We start from the raw sequence: 27,037 nt of genomic DNA, 5'->3' as shown, positions 1-27,037 counted from the left end.
CCGGAGGAAACCCTGAGGCTAAATGGACATAGTGGCCGAATTTGGTATTGCAGCGTGGGCCCAAACACATGAACGCGCTGGTCCGTTGACTATCATTGCGCACGTTCATGATGACACGTGAACACTGAACGCGTGCAATGATAGTCAATGGCCAGCGTGTTCATGTGTTTGGCCCATTCAATCCCAGAATGCACTCTCCTACCCTACCCGGAAGGAGTGAAATCGCCTCATGCGCTTTTGAGCAACTTAATGCAAGTGGATGGGAGGAGAAATCCGGTGCCATATCTCTATTAATATATACTGTACTCTAAGGTGTGTGTGACTGTCAATGCAGTCAGACAATAGGAGAACAGCCATTTACAAAGTTCATAGAATGCAAAACATTCGATTAAAAGCTGCCAATATATTATTTAAATCTCACACACTATTAAGGGAGCCGGAGGTTCCATGTGAAAAGGTGGACTTTCCCCTTAAGCACTTACCCCTCAAGATGTCTTCACGCCACTGGCCTTGCTAGCTGCCTGGCCCGCCTTTTGGAAAGGCTGGCCATTTCTAGGCCCCTCACAACCAACCTGTGCACATGCCCTAAGGCAGTGATACTCAACCTCAGGCCATTATGACTGGCCCACCAATGAAAATCTAAAAAAAAGAAGAAAAAAAGATCTGGAAAATGAAATAAAAATAAAAAAATCTGAATGAAGTTATCTTTAAATACATTATTATAAGTAATACTATTAGAGTTGTACTATTACTCGAACGAAAATAAAAGCTTGGGGGGTGGGGGGGGGGGGAGAGATGCAATGCAAATGAAAGACATATACTGTGTATCCCTATTCCCTGACATAATTTTATAGCTAAACGGACAGAATTCTATTTTATTTGAATGATGAAACCCAGCTGCCATTAATAGTTGGAAATTGCGGAAATGGAAATTGCGGAAATTGTAATTGCGGAAATGGAAATTGCGGAAATTGCGGAAATGGTAATTGTGGAAATGGTGGAAATGGAAATTGCGGAAATGGAAATTGCGGAAATGGTAATTGCGGAAATTGCTCTTCAGTTATAGCTATCTATTTTCAGGATAGCTATTGTAATTGCGGAAATGGAAATTGCGGAAATGCGGAAATGGAAATTGCGGAAATGGTGGAAATGGAAATTGCGGAAATGGAAATTGCAGAAATTGCGGAAATGGAAATTGCGGAAATGGAAATTGCGGAAATGGTAATTGCGGAAATTGCTCTTCAGTTATAGCGATCTATTTTCAGGTAGATTGTTTTATTTTACTCAGTCAGCCATATCACTACTCATTTTTTTTCATGAAAAAGGTCATAGCTGGGTAATCTATTTTCAGGCAAATTGTGTTTATTGTATTTTATTTTACTCAGCCATAACAATTTATTTTCTGTTAACCAACTTGCTGGCTGGCAGGCAGGCAGACAGCTACTCAGACAGGCAGACAGACAGACAGACAGCTACTCATGGAGAATTGGACAGGCAGGCAGTCAGACAGCTACTCATAGACAGGCAGACAGACAGCTACTCATGGAGAATTGGACAGGCAGGCAGACAGCTACTCATGGACAATTGGACAGGCAGGAAGGCAGACAGCTACTCATAGACAGACAGACAGCTACTCATGGACAATTTGGACCGAAATGTCCACCATAGCCCAGCATGACGACGATCAACTGTGGCACACAGCGGTGACATTGCAGTCAGAGAAATGCAAACTGAGACTTATCTAATGTATTAAAATAATTTATTCAAATGAAAAAAATGAAGAAAAAAAATTGGGCTGCTGTGCTGGGACTACTTTCATTCACAGTCCATCCAGACTGCGGTGGTTTGAGAGTGGAGGAGGCCATGAGGTCCTGGAGTAACACGGTCTAGTGGATCACAGAGTCCACTGGACTGTGAACATCTGTGACATCGGCAGGGCCAGGCCAGTCACTGTCAACGCCTGTAGTGAGACAGAAAGAGAGACAGTGAGAGAGAGAGAGAGAGAGAGAGAGTGTGGACATAACATTTCAGACTCCATAGAGCACCGAGGTCCTGACGTCACTTGGCAGTAGAGGGCGCCAGTCGACAGGTTTGTGTACTTTTTATTTGCTTCTTCATATAAGAACTGTGTTTGAAAAATAAACCGAACATCCCGGCCTTTTCACTCATACTGAGTACTCAGACTGAAGGTGGAAATGTACAAATATACCCAAAGAGTAACAAAATAAGCGCTAGAAACGAGTAAAACAACCCAGAGACTACATTTACGGGTAGACGGGTGGCTGCAGCTGCCCGTCGCACAACATAAACTGACATGTTAATTACGTTCTTTTAAAAATTATCATTAAATATGAAACATTAGTAGAGTCGAGTCACCACCAGTTGAGCTTACGTCAACGAGGAATCTCAGGAACGCAATGTGTTGACAGCTGGGCGTGACGTATATTAGCAGTGACATTGCTTTCATGTGTAGTTTCAAGGCTTTTGCGGCCAAATTTATTCCATTTTCTCCAGAAACTGGCTGTATCAAATATTAATGGACATCATTAACGACACACAGCCACCCCCCTGACAGAAAGGCCGGGATGATCGGTTTATTTTTCAAACACAGTTCTTATATGAAGCGACCTAAAATGGGGATTTAAATGCAACTAAAAAAAGACATGAACCCGTGTACTGGCGCCCTCTACAGAAAGTGACGGCAGACTTCGGTGCTCTATGTACTCAAACTTTTAGAACAAGTCATTTTTTATTATTATTATTTTTTAAGATATTTTTTTGCGGCTTACGCCTTTTATTGGTTTTTGAAGGGACAGACAGTATAGGCTGACAGGAAACGGGAGAGAGATGGGGGGGGTGACATGCAGTAAAGGCCGTGTCGAGCTCGGGAGTCGAACCCGCGGCCACACTGCGACTGGATTACCAGTCGGGTGCCCAGACGGTTACGCCACCGTCTGGTCATTTTGGCCGTGCAAAACACCGCCACACACACACACAAAAACAAAGAAATTGCTGAAACGTTTGAGTAGCGCCGAGACAGCCAGACTTCACCTTGGTGTCGGAGCGGTACGTGAAATCCAGGACTTTCTCCCTGTTGGCCCAAACGTAGCGCGGCGCCGAGGGCAGGCCGAACACCCGCAGACCACCCAGAACCAGGCCGTCTAACGCCCCGCTCAGCCTGAGAGGCTCACTCACCACCTGGGACTGGAGAGAGAGAGAGACACTCACTACCTGGGACTGGAGAGAGAGAGAGAGAGAGAGAGAGAGAGAGAGAGAGGGTCACTCACCACCTGGGACTGGAGAGAGAGAGAGAGAGAGAGAGAGAGAAAGAGAAAGAGAGAGAGAGAGAGAGAGAGAGGGTCACTCACCACCTGGGACTGGAGAGAGAGAGAGAGAGAGAGAGAGAGAGAGAGAGAGGGAGGGAGGGTCACTCACTACCTGGGACTGGAGAGGAGGGCGAGAGAGGGGAGGTCACTGTTTGGATAACGAAAATCAACAGAGTGACATGGGTTGTGTATCGAATCTATCGATGATCCGTGTGACATATTGGTAACGCCAATGCAAGGCACGATATTGTTATGAATCTAAATCAATAATTCAGGTTCTCAGGTTCATGTTGTATGCAGCACATAATGTATCCGAACAAACTCTTCCCTGCTACCTTTTAATTAGGTTGTCGATTTATTCCTTGCACTGCACTGCACCTTTATTCACTGTATATTTAGTCATTTACTTGAGCTTACGTTCGATCTGTTCCAGTACCTGTTCCAGTATAGAGCGTCGCAGTCATGGTGACGCCAGGCCCAGGAAATGATTCCCAATGCATTTTTCCCCATAGAAATTTCAAAAATTATTTATTTAAAGACGGTTACGCCGCGGAAAAAGCCAACTCGAGTCTTGACAACTCATGACAACAAACACAATATTTTGGACCAAACAAATAATTACAAAGAAGAAAAACAACAAAAAAAGTGTTGTTACTTTTTGCAAAGTCTATGAGGAAAATGTAACGGGGAATCATTTTCTGGGCCCTGGTAGGGGGCGGGACTGCGACAACTCTATACAACCAGATTATTGCCTGGTTCTTTACCAAACAAGATGCAAACACCACATTTAGCAGATGCTCTGGACTGGAGGACAACCTGGTGACACCGACTGCAGCGGACCTTTTTTTTTTAGATCCGAGCCACCAGCGTCAATCTTAACCCAGTTAGACCTGAGGACGATTCTACAATGTCTTCTAAATCCTGGTAGTTTTCATGAAAAACCCTATGTTTCTATATCAGTCGTTCTCAAACATTTTCATGTCAAGGACCCCCAGAATTATCTGTAATTGGCCGTCGACCTCCATCTGAAAATATGTTTTTCCAGGGACCCCCCCCCCCCTCCAGATCGAAGAAAAGATTTCAGTAAAAACCGTTCGCTCTGAAAGAATATATATTCAAAGTTTTTCGCCACATTTTCACGATTTTTCAAAAAAAAAATCAATAGCTAAAGTGTAACATAACGCTTGAAACTCCAAGAGGGGTTCCTGCCCAGAAATAGAATGAGTTAAGTTGGGCTTAATTTCACCAGAGCCATAGAGTATAGACAGAGTTACGCAAACTCCGTTCACTTCATGGGGCTTTAGTCCTACATATACTTCTATTGGTTTGTCCCTGGAGTCCATGGGCTCGCACGAGTACATGAACCACGTGACCGTGCTGTTTTCTGCCCCCTCAATGTCACAACTCTTCTATTAGATGGCTCTGTAGAGTTTCACGGATTTCACGGAGGACCCTCTGAATTCTAGAACGACCGGAGTCTTCTTCGACCCCTCGAAAGCACCCGTTTCTATAAAGACGCCGTTTTGTTTCACCACTGACCTGTCCCGCGACGAAGAGGAGGTAGCAGTGGCGTCCCGTCTGGAAGGTGTCCAGACTGTCCCCGTCGTCCCAGAACAGGTCTCCCCGGGCCCAGCCTCCTGCAGACAGCGCCACCGTCAGGAAGAAAGGGTTCCCGCGCGAGGCTGTGGTCGTCAAGGCTGGCTCCTATACACATTAAAATGTCAACATAATAATAATAAAAAAAAAAGAAAACTCAACTTCTGGTTTCATGTTGACAGACATGTAACAGGACCTTTACAGGTCCAAAACAGTTACTTTGCAGGATTCAAAAAAATAAAATAAAAATAGAAAAAGCTGGAGCTTGTGGATCCGCTATACTTTTGTGTGACACTGTAGTATTATTGCATTAATTATGGAGATATTAAAGGACCACTTCACCACTTTTCAACCTATCTTCATATAATAGGTCCTCACTAATAATCATGATAAAATGGCACGATTCTTTTCTACACAGTCTGTGTCTCATAGGAGGGCTGTGGGCAGTTTAGAAACCGTCTTCCAGTGACATCATCATCAGGCAGACTTTTTTTAAACAAGAACATATTTACAAAAATGTTTGGATTTTCATTATCGTGAGAACGATGGCTTCCATTTTCGCATTGCAACTTTTCAGGACTAGAAAGCCTGCCGTTTCTATTAGCTTGTATTCCCCATCGATGATGTCACTGGAAGACGGTTTCTGAACTGCCCACAGCCCTCCTATGAGACACAGACCGAGTAGAAAAATAATTGCGCCATTTTTTCATGATTATTAGTGAGGACCTATTATATGAAGATAGGTTGAAAAGTGGTGAAGTGGTCCTTTAAGAGGTTTCTGCCCGACAGCAACGATATCAAATGGGGATCATCCCTCGCTCAGCGATGGAGCATACAGGCTGGGGCGTCCAAGTACATAATGACCTGCTCTGGGACGATGTGTCTCTCACACGGTACATAATGACCTGCTGTGGGATGATGTGTCCTTCTCTCACATGGTACATAATGACCTGCTGTGGGATGATGTGTCCTTCTCTCACATGGTACATAATGACCTGCTCTGGGACGATGTGTCTCTCACATGGTACATAATGACCTGCTCTGGGACAATGTGTCTCTCACACGGTACATAATGACCTGCACTGGGACGATGTGTCTCTCACATGGTACCGTACATAATGACCTGCTCTGGGACGATGTGTCCTTCTCTCACATGGTACATAATGACCTGCTCTGGTACGATGTGTCTCTCACATGGTACATAATGACCTGCTCTGGGACGATGTGTCTCTCACATGGTACATAATGACCTGCTCTGGGACAATGTGTCTCTCACATGGTACATAATGAACCCACCTGCTCTGGGACGATGTGTCCTTCTCTCACATGGACATTGATGGTGTCGAGAGGGGCGGACAGGAGGAGGTACTGCCCCCTGCTGTAGAATGGCTGACCCTGCAGGACAGTAGGAGTATATGGGAGGGTGGGGCGATACAGAAAAATGTAATACCACGATTATTTTTTCAAGCAGCATCACGATCCACAATGTTATCACGATTCCTTTTCATGTTGGTTTTCATGGTTATTTTTCCAAGTTACTTAAAGGGATAGTTCAGATTTTTTTTTAAACTTAAGCTGTATATGAAATACTTGCCATTAATATAGTGGTTGCAACTGTATCCATTGATTAGTGGAACTTTTGTTCATTTTTGACCCCTCTATCACATATGCTTATGCTTTTTGTGTCCATATTACTACGCCCCAAAAAATAGTTCCATGTGATAGAGGGGTCAAAGTTGAACGAAAGTTGCGGTAATATTTTAGAAATAGGTCAACAATACAGATGACGTTAGTTTTGTGAATTAATTTACTTTTACTGCGTGGCCCCAGTGCCCCCCCCACAAAATGACCGGAACTACTTCATATTGACCAAAACCAGAGCAGAACAAGGGGAATTAATTAATACAGTTGCAACCACTATATTAATGGCAAGTATTTCATACAGCTTAAGTTAAAAATCGGAACTATCCCTTTAACACTTTGGATGCCCAAATTGATCGGATGATCAAATTAAAGCCGCGGGGTGCTAAGGACGTGTGGGCACGTCTTGAGGTATTTTTTTAATCGATATAATGCTAAAATAAGTACTAAATAAGTGCTAAAATGCTAAATATTATATATGCTAAAATAGTTTTTGGGGGGGAGAAACGCGCCTGTTTGGCTGCCCTTTGTCCACAGCCCCTCCCATTTTCTCAGAATCTACGCTGCCTCCAGCGTAGATTGATCATAACAGCAATGTTGTCATGTCCTCATTTCTGACTTCATGATGCATCAGGGTTACAATATGAATGCTTCTAAAGAGAGATCAAACTTACTAAATGTAATATTTCACCTCCCGGCTTTGGGAGGAATACTTAGAAAGGCGGAGGTTTTCAGAGTGACCACTGGTGTATACATCGTGCAGACTGTACCAAGTGCCAGGGGGGGCAGGTAGTAGGTACGGTGTATACTTACATCGTGCAGACTGTACCAAGTGCCAGGGGGCAGGTAGGCAGCCAGCTCCACACTGCCCTGGTCTAAGACGGGGCTGATAAGGAGGGATTTCCCCCACATGAACTGGCGCTCTATGGTCTGACAGTTGGGGTCGGTGGGAAACCTGAGGAGGAAGACATGCATGTGATGTTCTGTTGTTTAAGGTCGGGAAACAATGTATTATGTTTTCCTACAATATTATAATAACAATAAGTATACTATGCTAAAGCAGTGGTTTTCAACCTTTTTTATATCAAGGGTCCATTATTTATTCAGCATTTGAGCCACGGACCACCATTTGATGAGATTTTGCCAAGCACACCCGGAGCTAAAGAATATTTTGTAATTGTTGGATAAGATTTTTGCACAATTCCATTCCGTATGCATGTAGTACCATAGGATAAACAGCAGGCAAACATTAATCAAAATAATAATTATTTTACATGCTCTAATTGTGTAGACCTGAAAATCAAATAGCCTACAGGTGTTTAACCCCTTTTGGTGTTTTAAACATTATGTTTTAATGTAGCTATTGAAAAATAGCAGATCTACAAGCTCTTAGCGCGCCATCGAGTGGCGCGCTACGAGCTTGCAGGTCTGCTATTTTTGAAAAATCATGAACATGTGGTGCAAAGCTTTGAATATATACTCTTTCAGAGCGAACGTTTTTAACTCAAATCTTTGCTTCTGGGAGGTGGTCCCTGAAACAACACATTTTCAGATGGGGGTCAGCGGCCAATTTAATATATTTTTGGGGGTCCTTGACATGAAATATTGAGAACCACTGATATAGAAACATGAGGTTTTTCAGGAAAAAAAAGACATTAAAAAAATCGACGTCAGGCCTAAATGATTTAACAGTGATTTAACTCTTGAGAGCATTAAAGAGTCCACTTGGTTTCATTGTACACATAGCAGAGCAGACCCACTCCATGAAGAGAGGCCGGGCCACGGTCTCAGCTGCAGTGTGAGCGTGGTGGAACAGAGTGTAGAGCAGAGGAAGGAGGGAGTAGCGGAGGTTCAGCGCGCTCCTCATGGCCTCCTGAGCCCGCTGCCCAAACACATACGGCTCCTGAGGCTGGGAGGGACGCACGCAGGCACACACACAAACATGCACACACGCACACACACGCACACACACACACACACACTTTAGGACGCCATTGAAGATAGCCAAAAGACGGTTAAATAATTAAATAGTCAACAAAACAGCTGAAAGTAGCAGATGTGAGTTTATAGATTAGCTAGTGTTCGGTGCGTGACATCGCACAGACCTATGTGTAAAGTAATCTCCCAACACAAATCCCTATTTGAATATCAAATCATTAACCCTAACACCAAACATGAATATGTTCATAATTGTAAATCTAACTATGTTTTAACCCATTCTGACCGGGAACCCATTTTGGTGCTAGCATCATGTTATGCTTTAGCTATTTAAAAATAGCAGATCTACAATCTCATAGCGCGCCACCGAGTGGCGCGCTACGAGCTTGTAGGTCTGCTATTTTAAAAAAATCGAAGAACGACTGACATTTTTTAAAATCTGATCTCAGGTCAGAATGGGTTAATCAGACCAGTGTGTGTCCAGTGGAAACCTCGTATGAATCTGATCTCAGGTCAGAATGGGTTAACCATAAACCATATTAGAGACGGAATCCAAAGGAAAGTACGCACATCTCTAAAAAAAGAGAAAAAACGTTCAGGTGCTGAACTAAAGCATACGTACAGGAGAAGGAGAAGGAGTCTGCACACTGTTTGGTAGCTACTGTACCACCACAGGATATTTATTTATAGATAAATAAATATCCTGTGGGAGCTACGAAACAGTGTGTGGACTACTTCTCCTTCTCCTTCAGACCAGATTCTAAAAATGTCTGCTACGTAGGCCTACATCCTGACAGTTTTCTGAAAAAGCTATGTTTCTATGTCAGTCGATTTTTCAAAAATAGCAGACCTACAAGCTCGTAGCGCGCCACTCGGTGGCGCGCTATGATCTTGTAGATCTGCTATTTTTCAATAGCTAAAGCATAACATAATGCCAACACCAAAAGGGGATCCCGCCCAAAATGGGTTAACCATAAAACAACCATTTATCTAGTGAGGACCAGGAAAACGCGCGCGCAGTCGCACTCACACACACACAGACAGACAGACAGACAGACAGACAGACTAGGGTGTCTCACAGCGTTGGGCCTGTCGTTGTGGTTCCTCATGAAGGGATAGAAGGCTCCCAGCTGCATCCAGCGGACACACAGCTCCTCCGTGGCGTCTCCCTCGAAGCCGCACACGTCCGCCCCCACCAGAGGCACCCCGAACAGGCCGAAGCGCAGGACGGCTGCATGGGGGGGAACATCAAAGGAACATCAAACTAGAGCTTAAACCCATTTAGACCTGACGCTCTGAAAGAATATTGATTTGTTTTGGGCCGCATTTAAAAAAATAGCAGACCTATACAAGTTCAGTGGCGCGCTATGAGCTTGTAGATCTATAGCTAAAGTATAACATAATGCTTAATTAAAACACCAATAGGGGTTCCCGCCCAAAATGGGTTAAACCTATTTAGATCTGACGTCGACATTAAAAAAACAGTTTTCTGAAATACAGTTTTCTGAAATACCTCATGTTTCTATATCAGTGGTGCTCAATATATATATCATGTCACAAGGACCCCAACAATTATATTTAATTGACTGCCAACCCCCATTTGAAAATATGTTGTTCCATGGGTACCCCCCCAAAAGCAAAGCTTGGAGTTAAAACTGTTCACTGTGAAAGCATATATTCTAAAGTATAACACAATGCTTTAAAACACCAAAAGGGGTTCGTTCCCGCCCTGAATGGGTTAAACCCATCTCTTCCATTCCTTCTGAATAGCAACACTGTGGTGTCTCAAAATGCTTAATTTCAAGTACCCCCCAGTTTTGGTATGCACCAAGAAATATCTGTGTTTAGTTCAAAGTAGGATTTAGACTTTTAAGGCAAGGTTTTCCCCAAGTAGAAATAAACATTATCCTAAATTTCTGAAGAAATTGAAATTAATTAAAACCGATAGTTAGTTAGATTAGATTTTTTTTCCCCTAGTTCCTAATTATCAATAATTAGGAACTGCTGGGGTACTGCATTAAAAGACAGATTAGAAGGCCCTGAATTTCGATTCAATCAATTAATGACGCTCGTTTGTTCCTCCTCACCAGGGATGGAGTGGCGCAGCTGCTCCCAGTCGCTGCGGACGTCTCCCGTCCACACGCCGGAGAAGCGCCCGATGCCCGGGAAGGACGAGCGGGACAGCACGAAGGGACGCTTCCCACGAACCTTCACCAGAGCACTGAGGAATGGAGGCATACGCACAGTCATGTACATTATATACTGTACATATACCTTCACTATAGAGACCTGAGGATGTAGACACACAGTCATGTCTCTTCACACTTTTGGGGCAGCGGTGGCCCAAAGGTTTGCGGAGCGGTCTTGATATCGGAAGGTCGCTATAGTTCGTATCCCCGGACGATTTAACGGCACGTTAAAATTACCACCGCTGAAGTGCCCTTGAGCAAGGCATTGAACCCCTACCATGAAATGTTCTATGAGCAGGGCCTGGCTGTAAACAAGTTCTTGAGCTTAGTCCAGTTACCCTGCAGGGTAAACGTAGTACCTTTCCTTTCCTTACACACAACTGTTGCTCCTCCTCTCCATCTAACCTCATAGTCAAATTTGCAGATGACACAACAGTACTTTAACCTGACGCTGCCAGATCCAGGAAGCTTGCTACACAAATTTGTTTCACAGCTTATTGGGATCTGGGATCTCGGGAGCAAATTCGATGACAGGGCTGTTCCTTTTTTTCAAGATACTTGGTAGATGATTGGATGGGATGGGCAAACACAACCAATCATATTGACGTGTCTATATATAGCGTCACATCCGGTTTCGCACATATCCCGCCCTTAGCTCACGCTGATTGGTTCGAACCGGAGCTGTTCGGTGTTAGCTCAATCCCCTGAGCGATCTCAGATGGATGCCGTGTTGGGGAACATGGTTACCCAATACCGCCCCCATCTGGCAGAGTCAGGTTAACAGTACTTGGCCCCGATGTTCAATCAGTGAGGTCGTGCCTGACCTGTGGGTGGCGCTAGCCTCCGTCAGCCCATAGCTTGTGGAGGTTGTTGTAGTGAGTGTGTCTGACCTGTGGGTGGCGCTAGCCTCCGTCAGCCCATAGCTTGTGGAGGTTGTAGTGAGTGTGTCTGACCTGTGGGTGGCGCCAGCCTCCGTCAGCCCATAGAGGTTGTAGTGAGTGTGTCTGACCTGTGGGTGGCGCTAGCCTCCGTCAGCCCATAGACTAGAGGTTGTGGAGGTTGTAGTGAGTGTGCCTGACCTGTGGGTGGCGCTAGCCTCCGTCAGCCCATAGACTAGAGGTTGTGGAGGTTGTAGTGAGTGTGTCTGACCTGTGGGTGGCGCTAGCCTCCGTCAGCCCATAGAGGTTGTGGAGGTTGTAGTGAGTGGACAGCTGTTGCTGGGCAGACATGCAGAGTGTGCCAGAGTTCAACCGCCCTCCGACCACTCCTGTTTGTGAAACCACACACGCACGCACACACTATAAAATATAGTAGCTATACTAAATATTAAATAACAGAAAGAATTACACAGTATGAGATTAAAGTAGTACTTGTGTAAATACTATAATGGAGTCAGCACACACACACACACACACACACACACACACACACACACACACACACACACCTGGCGTGTAGGGAGGGTTCTCCAGGTCGGTGTCAGGACAGCCATCCACCGAACCCTGGACAAAACTGGCTGGCTCGTTCATATCCTGGAAGGAGAGAGAGGACTCGTTCATATCCTGGAAGGAGAGAGAGAAGGACTCGTTCATATCCTGGAAGGAGATAGATAATGACTCGTTCATATCCTGGAAGGAGAGAGAAGGACTCGTTCATATCCTGGAAGGAGAGAGAGAAGGACTCGTTCATATCCTGGAAGGAGAGAGAGAATGACTCGTTCATATCCTGGAAGGAGATAGATAATGACTCGTTCATATCCTGGAAGGAGAGAGAGGACTCGTTCATATCCTGGAAGGAGAGAGATGCCTCGTTCATATCCTGGAAGGAGAGAGAGGACTCGTTCATATCCTGGAAGGAGAGAGAAGGACTCGTTCATATCCTGGAAGGAGAGAGAAGGACTCGTTCATATCCTGGAAGGAGAGAGAAGGACTCGTTCATATCCTGGAAGGAGAGATAGAAGGACTCGTTCATATCCTGGAAGGAGATAGATAATGACTCGTTCATATCCTGGAAGGAGAGAGAGAAGGACTCGTTCATATCCTGGAAGGAGAGAGAGAAGGACTCGTTCATATCCTGGAAGGAGATAGATAATGACTCGTTCATATCCTGGAAGGAGAGAGAAGGACTCGTTCATATCCTGGAAGGAGAGAGAGAAGGACTCGTTCATATCCTGGAAGGAGAGAGAGAATGACTCGTTCATATCCTGGAAGGAGATAGATAATGACTCGTTCATATCCTGGAAGGAGAGAGAGGACTCGTTCATATCCTGGAAGGAGAGAGATGCCTCGTTCATATCCTGGAAGGAGAGAGAGGACTCGTTCATATCCTGGAAGGAGAGAGAAGGACTCGTTCATATCCTGGAAGGAGAGAGAAGGACTCGTTCATATCCTGGAAGGAGAGAGAAGGACTCGTTCATATCCTGGAAGGAGAGATAGAAGGACTCGTTCATATCCTGGAAGGAGATAGAGAAGGACTCGTTCATATCCTGGAAGGAGAGATAGAAGGACTCGTTCATATCCTGGAAGGAGATAGAGAAGGACTCGTTCATATCCTGGAAGGAGAGAGAGAATGACTCGTTCATATCCTGGAAGGAGATAGAGAAGGACTCGTTCATATCCTGGAAGGAGAGAGAGGACTCGTTCATATCCTGGAAGGAGAGAGATGCCTCGTTCATATCCTGGAAGGAGAGAGAGGACTCGTTCATATCAAAACATGTATGAAGTGCATACAATACTACCATAAGACATATGGCGGTGAGATCACAGATGCAACAAACCTGTTATCACCACTGATAAGTGTGAGGCTTAGTGTAGCCTACTGTAGTGTGTGCACTAGTCTGTTTACAGAAAACTAAAATAGAAAGTGTTAAAATAATGAAACTATAAATAAAAACTCAAATGAACAATGCAAAACTAACTTGATTTAATTGAATGGTAAAGTCACATCCTTTAGTTTTCCTACCATCATATCCGAAGTCATGGCTTCTTTAATCCCACCCTTTTCAGCTTCTATAAATATCAAACCTTTCCAAATAATACCTTTGAAATAAAATAAAACTAGAAAAGTGTCTCCCTCAGAGGAGCTCTGGTCTCCGCTAGGCTGGGTTGCCTGTAACCAGGGTACGCTAACTAGTCAATTAGAATGCAGTCTGACAAACACATCTTGATCACATGACCACATACGTGTATACTAATGTGGGTGAGGTTTGAACAAAAATGGTGGTAACAAAAAGTGTGTTGTGCAAAAATCTGCCTCCCGGTGGCAGGCTCATGTGAACACTTTGGGATGGAGGTTCTTCCTTGGCTTCCCGGGTGCAGTACTTAGTTTAGACAGTACTTAGTTTAGACTAGTCATTTGGTTAGACCAGTCATTAGTCCTACAACTACAACCTATATCAAACCCTCACCATAACCCTAACCTCCCACGGGGCAGCACACCTAAACCTAACCTTAACCCATGTCTAACCAATGACTAGTCTAAACTAAGTATGCACCCCGGCCTCCCGGGAGTGTGAATACGAACAGGAGCGAAAGCCTTATTATAATAGTTCCCATGGCCTGCATATCTCATTTCCAAGAAGTAATTCTGCAATTCAGCGTGCTTCCTCTTTCACTTCTCTCACCCCAGTGAAGTGGTCACCCCATGTGATTTCTGACGTGACAGCTGAGAGGCCAGCTGTGGTCAAATGGACCTCCCTGAAATGACCCTTCATTCCTATGTTGAGTAAACCACTGAAAGGACGATTGTGGTATGTACTGTAGATCAGGTAGGATTCAATATTCCAATTCCTTATAGTGTTCTAGTTCCAATGTTGTCTGCTCATTTATTTGCGTCATCACCACCGACTGCATTTGTTTACTCTGCGCCCTATATGGGTTCTGTTCTCTATCCTGATTGGATAAAATTGGTAACCTGACCTGAAAATGCATTTTCTGTTTAATAAGGAGCTATAGCGAGACAGGGAGAGGGAGCAATGAGTACCATCAGAATATAGAGCCATTTAACAACCCTATTTTAACCAAAGACTTACCCTAAATTAGTTGGTATATATCACACTTTTACATTTTAAAAAGGCAGATGTACAAGCTCAGTGATGCGCTGCGTGCGAGCTTGTATATAGCTTGTATATCTGCCATTCTAAAATTCCAGTTGTAATGGGTTAATGGGCTAAACCAGTCAAATTCTCGATATTTCACAAATAAAAGCACCAGCCTGTATGAATTAACCCATTCCCATTTTGGTGTTTTACCCACTCAGAACGGGAACCCATATTTGGGTTCTGTACAGTATGTACAGTATTCAAAAATGTAAACATTTTGATTCTGCTATATATTTGAAGTTTTTCAGAAACCTTAGATCAGGATTTAGAGGCCTCAGGCCTAAATGGGTTTGTCCACCACATTAATTCGGTCCCACTACCTTTAAGGAGCTTAAGACTTGCAGTGAGACTTGGGAATATTTGTCAATACAGGTTTTATTTTAGTCCACAATATCTCTCCCATTTCTCTTTTTTTTTAAAGATACATGTATTTATTGTGTATGCAATATATTTTAATTGATTGATTCTAATATATATGACCATCCCAAGGACTCAAATTAAAAAATAGTACACTAGCTAAGAGCGGGTCTGTTTGTTTTTCTTTTTTTCCCCTACCCAACCCCAGAGAGAGAGAGAGAGAGAGAGAGAGAGAGAGAGAGAGAGAGAGAGACAGAGAGAGAGAGAGAAAGAGGGGTGTGCAAAATCTTTGTGTGATGGGCACTGTTTTTACTTTATCAGAGAATACACATCAACATGAATCAAACATAATTTAGAAAAGATATATAAACAAACAAAAGGCTATCTATGGATTCTATGCGATCTGTGAAAACTTTCATTCTGCAACATCATTTTATAAAGAGACATGAAGCAGCTGGACTGCTTCATGTCTCTCTCTCTCTCAGCTAAGAGGTCCTTGGCCTGAAAAACGTTGAAGACCCCTGGTGTAGTAGAGCAGTGGTTCCCAAAGTGGAGTCCGGGGACCCCCAGGGGTACTTGAGGGAGTTCCAGGGGGTCCCCCCACAGTTAAATGATAGTTAGGAACCAAATGGATCCTTATGGGTCTGTAATTTCGCCAAATTATTTGGGGGGGGGTCCCTAAATTATATAAAAAAAGGAAAAAAAAGTTGTTTCTTTTAATGGCTGGAATATGGAAATGAAGAGTTTACATACCGGTAGTATACATAGTACATGCATGAACTTTTCTTAATGATTATCTGGTTTCAGTATTAATTTATGATATATTTTCTCTATTATAAGGTTATTTTTGCAGTCAGTTTGTGTTGGGGGTGGGGAGGGGTATACATGAGCCATGTATACTGAACATCTATGTAGAGTTAAAGGACCACTTCACCTCTTTTCAACCGACCTTCATATAATTGGTCCTCACTAACTAAAAGTTCATGATACAATGTGTCCTACTCTGTCTGTGTCTCATGGGAGGGCTGTGGGCAATTCAGAAACCCGCCATCATCGATGGGGAACAAGTTAATAGAAACTGCAAGCTTTCTGTTCCTGAAAAGTTGCGATGCGAAAATGGAACTGTGGAAGCGTTCTCACGGTAATTGTTACAAAGTCCAAGAGACATGACAGGCACGCTCCCAAAGCGCGTGCATGGTATAGCGAGAGCGCGCCCACCTTTAAATTAGAAGTCTAACAAAGTGACGCCAAGAGACTGTTTTCTCCCGTCGGAGTTTATCTTCTCACAAATTCACCACGGACATTCCTGTTCATACTCAGTGTGCTCATGTGCTGATCTGCAATATGGACATATAGCTATTTAGGCTGTCTTCTGTTATTTTCTGACATTGTAGCCTAGTTTACCTGCCTGGATTATTCAATAGCATTACCTGGGTTGTGTATTGTTTACAGTTTGTTTGGAATGTATGTTTACTGTCTATATATATATCCCCCTCTTTACGTTTGCGGGTGCTCTGCATCCGCAATTTAATCATTGCCAATAATTGCCAACAGCTGCTACAGTGGCCGCCTCGCGGGCGCTTTAGTTTAGTAACTTAAACGTAACCATGGTTAATTTAGTGACGTCAGTGGCTTGGAATGAAACTCCTGTGTATTGAACATTATTAATTATTAATGCATCTGTATGCTGTCCATGCTACCACCTTAACCCCCATTAAAACCATTGGACTCTGTATCTTGCCTCATCGTCCAGTGTTCTGACCGACACTCCAGAGCGAGTACAAACTGTTTCCCCAGCACCTATCCTTTACCCTATATACCTTTATTTCAGTAATATAAATCTAAATATATATTTGTAAAATAAATACAGTTTCTGAACTGCCCACAGACAACAATAAATGTTTTTTTTTCATGAACCATATAGTGAGGACCAATTATATGAAGATAAGTGGTGAAGTGGTCCTTTAAAGATCAAATAAAAGGCTACATGTGCAGTGTAACCGTTTTTCTGTTGTGTCCCCGGCTTTAGATCATCAATGCTGAACAGTGTTGTCACCAACCAGTGTCCACAGCAGAGTCACTCCACCAAAAGTACCTGACAGTTGACCCAGTTGAACACAGCCATGAAGCTACAGACAGGAAGCTGCCATTGTTTCACCTTCTTATTTCTGTTGTTCACGCTTCATCTTAGTCCCACACTGGCTTACTTCCTGAAACACTGCACTATCCATTACTCTGAAAATGTCACTGAGGGTGTTTCAGTGGACTGTTCCGAGAGTGGTCTGTATAGGATACCAGATGACATTCCTGGATATGTTAAGGAGTTAAAACTGGAGTGGAATAGAATCCCAAAGATAAGCAGTGCAGATATTTTGCATCTATCAAATCTAACGGTGTTGGACCTGAGTATCAATTTAATAACTCATGTAGATGACAGGGCTTTTGTCCCTTTGGTGCAACTTAAAGTGCTCCGTATGGACAATAACCTACTAACAACACTGACAGACAATATGTTTCAAGGACTGTCAAACCTCTCACTACTGAGTTTGGAACAAAACTATATCCAATTTGTCGACTCTGCTGCGTTCAAGTTACTCCCCAATTTGCAGACACTAAGCATGACACCCAATCAAATGATGGATATCATCACCATCTTACAACAACTACCACGCTTGCACGTGTTGAAAATATCAAGTGATGAGTTAGAGTCTTTCCAGTCAAAAGATCTGCCATTCAACATGACCTCTGAGCTCAGGGAGTTGATAGTTGATTATGCACCGTCAATGAAAAAGTTTAGCATTACAACAGCTGTATTTCCACATCTCGAGACAATCGACCTGGCCGGTGGCACTGCCGATGGATTGGAGTGGGACATACCAGACAAGTATTTTCTCAGGAATATAACTAAGGTGTCTTTTAATGGTGGATTTTCATTTAACTCCATCAGAAAGGCTCTACAGAGCCTTGATTCACTAGCATACCTACAACTGGATATCATGGATGTATGGATCCAAAGAGGGCTCTTAAATATTGCCTGCAAAATACCCACTCTGAGGACACTCAGCGTATATAACAGCATGGAAAACCAAACTGAAAAACTGTCACCTTGTACTCAGCTAATTAACCTGGATCTATCGGATAATGACCTGACTGAACTGTCAAAGGGTTCAATAACACAAATGAAACAACTCAGTCACCTGAACCTCAAATTCAACATGCTTTCCAAAGTGCCAGACGATGTTAAACATCTCCCCATGCTACAAATCCTAGACCTGCGTCACAATCATATTAATGATTTAAGCTGCTCGGACTTCTTAAATGTAACCAGACTCACACACCTTCATCTAGATAACAATGACATCTCTGAACTCAAACGGTGCTTATTTCAACATCTTAATGAGCTAAAGGCTCTGACTTTGCATGACAATTCCATTTGGACGATTGGTGACGCGTTCAAGATTGGTCTGCGGAAACTAGAATTACTGGATTTAAATAAGAATGTTGTCTCAAGGCTCAGCCAGGGGGATTTTATAAGTCTGAAATCGCTCAAACAATTAGACTTGGGATTAGGTGAAGTGCGTGAGTGGGATACCTATTGTGAAGGACTAGATGCACTTGAAACACTTGGTGTAATTTTTTATGTCTCCCCCTATATACTGTCACCGATACCTCCCCATGCTATACTGAACAGACTGAAGACATTTACCATAACATTTATTCCACAGCGTAATAAACTACTCAAAATCGATGTCATATCAACTTTTTTATCGGCAATGAAAAAGTTGGAACATTTTACAGCCGAGAATGTCTTTTTTGATCTACCACACAGAGACACATTTAAATATGTACCACAGCTGAAGTCTCTTACTTTAAGGAGTTCTAATCTGCCACACCTGGACCCAGAGCTGTTTTACCCGATTCAAAATGTAGAGTCCGTCGATCTCTCCAACAATACATTGAGGTCCCTGGACTTCCTGGCACAAGCCAACCTGACACGAGTCTCTTGGCTGGACCTGAGCCAGAATGAGTTGGCAGTGATCAATGTCTCTGTGTTCAGTTTTCTCCCTGCTCTCCGGTATGTTAACATGGGTGAAAACCCTTTCGCTTGCGATTGCTCTAACTCCGACTTCCAGCAGTGGATGCTGAACAACAGCCAAACGCTGGTAGCTGGTGCTCACCGCTACACTTGTGGCTTTCCTCTGGCAAAAAAAGGAACCAGGTTTCTGGACTTTGACTACCACTCCTGTTTGGCGGACGCTAGCTTAATCTGCTTCGTTTCCTCCACCTGTGTGATTGTGCTGACTCTGCTCACATCCTTCACCTACCACTTCCTGCGGTTGCATCTTCTCTACGGCTACTACCTCTTCCTGGCCTACCTTTACGATGCCACGCGAAGAAAGAGGGGGTCTCCTCAGCGCTACGACGCCTTCATCTCCTACAACGTTCACGACGAGCTCTGGGTATACAGGGAGATGCTTCCAGTGCTGGAGGGAGAGCAGGGCTGGAGACTCTGTCTGCACCACCGAGACTTCCCACCAGGTACAAACTAGGGCATTCACTTCTAGTCATCTTTACTAGTTGCCTAGTTTACAGGTCGACTAGTTGTTTAACTATCTGTTATGTAAAATGTTTGTTTTTTATAAATTTAAAAACGGTGTACATTGGTGACTATAACTATAATCTACCTGATCTTGAGGCCTACAAAATCAGGGAAAAAAAAAAGTATTTTATTTGATTATTTTTCTTAACTAGTCAACCAGTACCAACAAGGTTGACTAGTGGATTTACTAGTCGACTAGTAAACTAGTCGACCAGTTTCTTAATGCCCTAGCACAAACGTGTCTCTCACTTATACTGTATAAACAACATACGTCTCTTTCTATCACCAAATCACAACAAGATGTGTCAAGAGACTTTACATACAGAGCAGAAGCCCAGCATTGTCCCGCCACCCGGAGCTAGCATTTTGCGACGGCTTGCCTCAAATAGTTTTGAATCTCGTTTGCGATAATGTTTGTGTGGTTTGTTCCCAGGTAAACCCATCATAGAGAACATCACAGATGCCATCTATGGCAGCAGGAAGACCATCTGTGTGATCAGCCATCATTACCTGGAGAGTGAATGGTGCTCCAGAGAGATCCAGATGGCCAGGTGGGGGCTGTTCAGTCATTCATGTATTTAGTGGTTTTTTTGGGGCAGGAACCCCTTTTGGTGTTTTAGGCATTGTTATAATTTAGCTATTGAAAAGTAGCAGACCTACAAGCTCAAAAAGCGTGAAAATGTGCCTCAAATCTTTGAATATAATATTGTTACAGAGTGAACATTTCAACTTAAATCTTTGCTTCCTGGGGGGGTTCCTGGAATAACATATATTTTCATTTGGGGGCGGAGGAATATTACATATAATTGACATATACTTGACATGAAATATTGACCACCACTGTAATATTTCAGAAAACTGTCAGGATTTAGAAGACATTATTTTTACATTTTGACAGGCCTAAATCGGCTAGTCTGCCAAATTGAAATGGATGCATAATGAGTACTTTTTCTTTTGGTACTTTAAGCACATTTTGATACAAATACTTTTGTACACTTTGAATTGCGGGCTTTTACTCGTAACAGAGTACTTGATTGATTGATTTATTTGCAGTTTGCAGAATTACAGTACATTTCGAGTACCACTCAATACAACAACTGTTAACTGTGAGTGGACGACGCCATAAAGCATTACACTCGTTTACAATAGGGCCCGCCATTTTCAATTCATCCAAACAATTAGAGTCGACGTACGAATATACACAACTATACAGTCAAAACAGGAACTCATCATAGAGGTAAAAAGGGAAAAGGAAACACATACAGTGAGGGGAAAAAGGGGGTGGGTGGGGGATTCAGATTTCTATACATTACATACATTTTCCCCCACCACATACCAGTCTGGAGGGAACCATGTTGGCTTAAAGCTAAGAGGTGTTGAAGATAAACTGTGGCACTGTGGTACTTAATTATGGCTTTATTATTAATGTCCTCTCCTCTCCTGTGTGTTTAGCTACCGTCTGTTTGACGAGCAGAAGGACATATTGATCCTGGTGTTCCTGGAGGACATCCCGGCCCACCAGTTGTCTCCCTACTACCACATGAAGAAGCTGGTGAAGAGCCACACCTACCTGAGCTGGCCGCAGGCTGGACGGCACCCCGGGCTGTTCTGGCAGAACCTACGCAGAGCCATGGATGCAGACGCCGATCTGCGCTTGAGTATCTAAATCTATATGTATTAACCCATTTTGACCTGGGAACGATGTGTCATTCGTTCTCAAACATTTTCATTTCAAGGACCCCCCCAAAAAATATATGTCATTGGCCGCCGACCCCCACCAGCAAATATGTTGTTCCAGGGACCTTGCCAGAAGCAAAGATTTGAGTTAAAAACGTTAAAACGTTAAAAAGGATATATTCAAACATTTGGGCCACATTTTCACGATTAAAAGAAAATAGCAGACCTACGACCTATGGCACTCGTAGGTTTAAAGGAACATTCAGTGATTTGAGTGATTTAGAAAAACCCCCCGGTTGGATGAAGGATTATCGCCAAAACATAAATTCTACAATCCAGTATGACTCATTAAAGCACAATTAAACTTGTCTAGTGGTTTGGGTTGTGCAGTTGTCTTGCCATGGTTTCTATCGCATGGTAACAGGTTTCAAAGTGAAGATGTAAAACACAAAAAGAAGCTTATCCTTTTTGTGTGGCCTCTCCCGCAAACGTTGAAAGCCAATCAAATGAATGTTCAGCCCTTAATTAACCAGCAGTCCATTCCCACATAGTTGGCCTGCTGCCCTAAATGTCTTTTTGTAATTGTATTCATTGTATGTACAATGAAATTGTAAGAGCTATACATTCACGACTGTCTTTTTTATACAGGCCTAACTTTTGACCTTATATTATTCAATCACAAAGTTAATTCACCTGTTTCAGTCTGCATGTCGTCCTTGTTATATTTAGAAAGTTGTAACTGTGTGTCCGTGTCGGCACAAACAAGGGACTAAAATTAATGTCGCTCCTATGCCGCCAAAATGTGGAACGCCCTACCAACAGTCATTGAGACATGCAAATCCCTTGACTCCTTCAAAACCGCCCTCAAAGGGCACCTACGGACGGCTGCAGTTAGAAACTGGCCCCCGTAAAATCTGAATCCCCAGGCACCCACCCCTTTTTCCCCTCACTGTATATTTTTCTTTTCCCTCTTTACCTCCTCCATGATGATTTCTTGTTTTGACTATATAGTTGTGTATATTCGTATGTTTTGATGAATTGAAAATGGTGGGCCCTATTGTAAACGAGTGTAATGCTTCATGGTGTCGTCCACTCACAGTTAACAGTTGTTGTATTGACTTGTACTTGAAATGTACTGTAATTCTGTTAATAAATCAATCAATAAAAAAAAAATTATCTCACATGTGGAAAGCTGCACATCTCATTACTGTTGGCCTCTAGACATTGGCTAATTGAATGGAATGCCAATGCCTCTCACCCGTTTATAAATAACCTGTAGCCTGTGTTTCTTTATGACCCGACGAAGATGTACTCTTACATTGAAACCTTGTTTTCGTTCCATGCTTTGCATAAAAAGGTGAAAATAGTCCGAACTGCTCCAGTACCTTTTTGGAGGCCCAGAGATGCGCCGTGACGTCACAGTATATATACTCACAATCCACAGTATATATACTCACAATCCACAGGCCGTCCAGCGGGACTTTAGAGTGGAACAGAGCGATGCAGTCCTCCCACCACTGGGTGGCGTCTGGGTTGGTGAAGTCAGGGAAGGCCGTTGGGCCGGGCCACACCTGGACGTAGTACAACATACATGGAACTCAACATCTGAAATCCTTTTTTTCCTTTTATCTCACATCTATGGCTAAATACAGGCACACGTACAGGAGGAGTATAAAATCCTTTGTACTCTTTGGTGTCCACATAGGCCTCGCTCACACCTAAGACACACACAAGACACACTTGTGTTCCTGTGTCTTCTGAGTGTCATGGCCGCCTCAATGCATTTCCAATGGGAGTCACATGGTTTGAAGACATAACCTTGTTGTATGGGGGCAGAAGACAGCCATGCAACAAGGTTGTGTCATGAAACCATGTGACTCCCATTGGCAATGCGAATAAATTATGGTTTCATCTGCGGGTTTGAGTAAATGGTGCGCTGTGACTGGCCAGTCGCTGTGATTGACAGCCTAACCCTAACCTTAACCTCAGTAAAACTATACCTAAACCTAACCCCAACCTCATTAAAACTATACCTAAACCTAACACTAACCTTAACCTCAGTAAAACTATACCTAAACCTAACCTCAGTAAAACTAACGCAGTGGCTGGGGGGCGTTTCCAAGAACCCGAATCCGCAGATGAAACCCTTTTAGCATTGGAAATGACACACAGAAGACAGAGGACATGTGTGTCTTAGGTGTGAGTGAGGCCAAAAGCAACAACATCAAAACAAGAACTATAGTATGGTTGCAAACCACATAAACAAGACGGGTCTAATAGGGTGTGGCTTCCATGTGGATCTGGGACGTCATGTGACCGTTCTATGACATCATATATACCCATTGAGGTCAGTCATGTATGACCTATAGCTGTGATGTATGACCCCATATTTGGGCACGGTTTCAGCCCAATCCAACCGATGATTACAATTTGTTGCTTATTAGCAGAAGAAATAATGACAATGAGAGAAAGTAGCAAGATATTATGGCAGAAACGGGGAGGGGGAGAGGGGGAAGACAGAGAGGAGTTGCTGAACACTTATAGCAATGATTGCCACTTACACTTACACATTATTTTTCAAAATGTAAAGGATAGATGGGCACTGGATATATGTTGTAAACCAAAGCTCCGCACATACTGTGAGATAAAACATGTCTATGACACGGACTATGTACTGTATAATCTGTCAAAAAATAAACAATCCTTGTGTGCCTAAATTAGAGCTGGCATACTTGGTCTGCATATTGAGACAGGTAGATATGTAGGCACGGTTGGGTTGAGGAGGATAGATTATGTAGTCTGTGTGATCTAAAGGAAATTGAAAATGAAATGCATTTTGCTTTTGTCCATTCTACAACTCTATTAGGGAGAGACTTTTTAATAAGATAGATCCAAATCATGAATTTATATGGTTGGAGGACTTCGAGAAACTGAAATGCCTATTTCAAAAGTACACCTTTTCATTTGCCTCATTCCTTGAAAAGGCCTGGTCAATGAGGAGTAGGGACATTTACATGTAAATGGCCACGTTTATTTGTTTTCGTTTTTGTTCAAATACTGTACAAATATGTATTCAATAATGCATTTTGGAATTTGAACGGGAAGGACTGTTTCAACGTACTTTGTTAAATGTGTCATGTAATCCCATATGGGATGGGCCAAAGTGGCATGACACGAAAATAAATATTTCATTAATTCATACACCACTTACTCAATCCTACAGATTGATCAAATTAAGTTCTATTCATTACAACTTGTCCCCGATTGTAGCTTTTTAACATGAATGCACATCATGTATGCACACTAGGTTTGGGATCTGGACATGGAGGAATCGGGAGGAACCATTGGAACCGTCTCTGGAATATTGAAAAAATAGCAGATCTACAAGCTCATAGCTCACTATGAGTGGCGCGCTACGAGCAAGTTGAAAAATCGTGAAAATGTGGCGCAAATACTTGAATATATACAAATACTTGAATATATTCAGAGCTAACGTTTTGAACACAAATCTTTGATTCTGGGGGGGTCCCTGGAACTACATATTTTCTGACATAGAAACATAAGTTTTTGTGAAAACTGTCAGGATGTAGAAGACATTTGTAGAATGGTCCTCAGGTCTAAAATGGGTTAAAGACACTGTCAGAGGTGGTTATGTGAACTGCTATACCGACGGTGGTGGTTTTCAAACTCTTTAATTTCATGAACCACCATAACTCGTGTGGGGGAAAAAATGGGACCAAATAGACCCGTTTGATTCCATTTGTACACTCTCAGAGTTACAGACATGTAAGAGTGCATTTGGAGCTCCCCATAGGAATCGGTAAGGAACCAGAATAGGAGCGCACGCACGTACTCACACACCTTGCCAATGAGCGTGTGTCCCGTGAGGTTCTTGATGAAGACGTCTCTCTTCAGACCATCATCAAAGGGAGGGTAGGTACCTGGAGGGCTGCTGCTGCTGATCCCAGGGTCCTGGAACACACCTTGTTCATCAAACTAATACCTTTATTCAATGCATTATGAAGAGATTTTAATAGACATACACAGCTATTTATTTATTTATTCATATACATATTACATATACATACATATTTTCGCTATTTTGTTTGTGTGATAGATATTGTTGCAAAGTGGTTGTGCATACTATAATATACTAATTAATTAATTAGTATTTATACTAAATCATACTAATTGATTTTGTTTTGGTCAAACTTTACATTGAGTCACTGATGTATAAAAAAAAACATTATACATTTTTCTATTCTACAGTTTCTCTATTTGTCGATTAATTGAAAAAGTATCTGTAAGAAAACAATGTATAGTTTCAGACCTGAACACATGTAAAGGGAGTGACGTTGGATTCAAGGTGCAAGGCTGCCATCTCCTGGACAAATATGGTTACTGACTGAGTGTCAGTCAGCTTTCCTCTTGTTCCAGCAGAACTAACTGCACTAATCATCGATAATGAGGTTTTTATTGGATTTTATTGCTTTTATTACAGCTTCAGCTTTCTTTCTGTTTTGAACAGATTTTATGCTTCTTTTGTAGCCACTTGTTTTAATAAAGTTATTCATGTTGTTTTGTAAAGCATCGTTGAGTGCCTAGAAAAGCACTCTACAAGTTTGATCTATTATCATTGTTGCTGCTATTGTTATAATAATAATAATAATAATTATTATTATTATTCATTAAAATTAAAGGAGTTTATTATGTTCTTTGTTGTCCCTTTTGAAGACGTCTTAGTGGGATTAGAACGCACTTTAACCCATTTTAGGCGGGAACCCCTTTTGGTGTTAGCATTATGTCATGCTTTAGATATTACAAGCTCAGGTCTACGAGCTTGTAGGTCTGCTATTTTTGAAAAATCAAAGAACGACTGACATAGAAAGATAGCTTTTTCAGAAAACTGTTAGGATTTAGAAGACATTTTTAGAATCTGATCTCAGGTCAGAATGAAAACTTTCAGGATGTAAAAGACCTTTTTAGAATCTGATCTCAGGTCAGAATGAAAACTGTCAGGATGTAAAAGAATTTTTTAGAATCTGATCTCAGGTCAGAACTCAGAATGGGTTATTATGTTACAGACGGTTAGGGTTATGATGATAGCCTGAGCTAACGTGTTCTAGAAGGGGCGGGTCGTGGCACACCCTGATTGGATCTCACTGATCTTGTAATTATTTGTTTGGTCCAAAATATTGTGTGTGTCGTCATGATTTGTCACGACAAGAGTTGGCTTCGTACGACGCTTAAAAGGTCTTTAAATAAATAAAATTAAGAAATGCCTATGGGGAAAAAATGCATTGCGATTCATTTCCTGGGCCACTCGTCGTTCTGAAAGGGGGAGGGACTGCGACGCTCTATTATGACTTATGAGGTCACGGTCTATCTCACCAGGATCAGGACGTACTTCATCCCCCTCTGGTGGAGCTCCTGCACCATGTCTGGGAGGTCCCCAAATCGCCGGGGGTCAAAGGTGAACACCCTGCGTTTATCCGCGTAGTCCAGGTCGTTCCACTGGACGTCCTGATGACGCAACGCGACACAACACAATTTAGGCATTTAGCAAGACGCTCTTAATCCAGAGCGATTTACAGTAAGCAAGAACACCACACGG

The 27,037-nt window shown here is 42.7% G+C and overlaps 1 protein-coding gene across 1 annotated transcript in view; it reads right to left on the bottom strand.

Annotated features, from left to right (window-relative positions):
* Nucleotides 1–1,894: 1,894 nt before the first annotated feature.
* Nucleotides 1,895–27,037, bottom strand: part of LOC308323485 (lysosomal alpha-glucosidase-like) — a gene marked incomplete at both ends in the record, with an annotated part of 32,648 nt that continues 7,505 nt past the window's right edge. The window contains 13 exons of the mRNA XM_080775213.1: nucleotides 1,895–1,960; nucleotides 3,052–3,204; nucleotides 4,866–5,030; nucleotides 6,219–6,317; nucleotides 7,377–7,518; nucleotides 8,324–8,472; nucleotides 9,581–9,732; nucleotides 10,589–10,722; nucleotides 11,840–11,957; nucleotides 12,138–12,222; nucleotides 22,881–22,994; nucleotides 25,285–25,395; nucleotides 26,815–26,946. Of these exons, the coding sequence (XP_080631339.1) occupies nucleotides 1,895–1,960; nucleotides 3,052–3,204; nucleotides 4,866–5,030; nucleotides 6,219–6,317; nucleotides 7,377–7,518; nucleotides 8,324–8,472; nucleotides 9,581–9,732; nucleotides 10,589–10,722; nucleotides 11,840–11,957; nucleotides 12,138–12,222; nucleotides 22,881–22,994; nucleotides 25,285–25,395; nucleotides 26,815–26,946 (1,620 nt within the window). The remainder of the gene's footprint in view (nucleotides 1,961–3,051; nucleotides 3,205–4,865; nucleotides 5,031–6,218; nucleotides 6,318–7,376; nucleotides 7,519–8,323; nucleotides 8,473–9,580; nucleotides 9,733–10,588; nucleotides 10,723–11,839; nucleotides 11,958–12,137; nucleotides 12,223–22,880; nucleotides 22,995–25,284; nucleotides 25,396–26,814; nucleotides 26,947–27,037) is intronic.

The sequence above is a fragment of the Protomyctophum bolini genome (genome assembly GCF_963924005.1).
Source record: "Protomyctophum bolini genome assembly, chromosome: 11".
Taxonomy (NCBI): Eukaryota; Metazoa; Chordata; class Actinopteri; order Myctophiformes; family Myctophidae; genus Protomyctophum; species Protomyctophum bolini.
The sequence above is the reverse complement of the archived record's forward strand: the minus strand, read 5'-3'. Positions and strand labels throughout refer to the sequence as shown.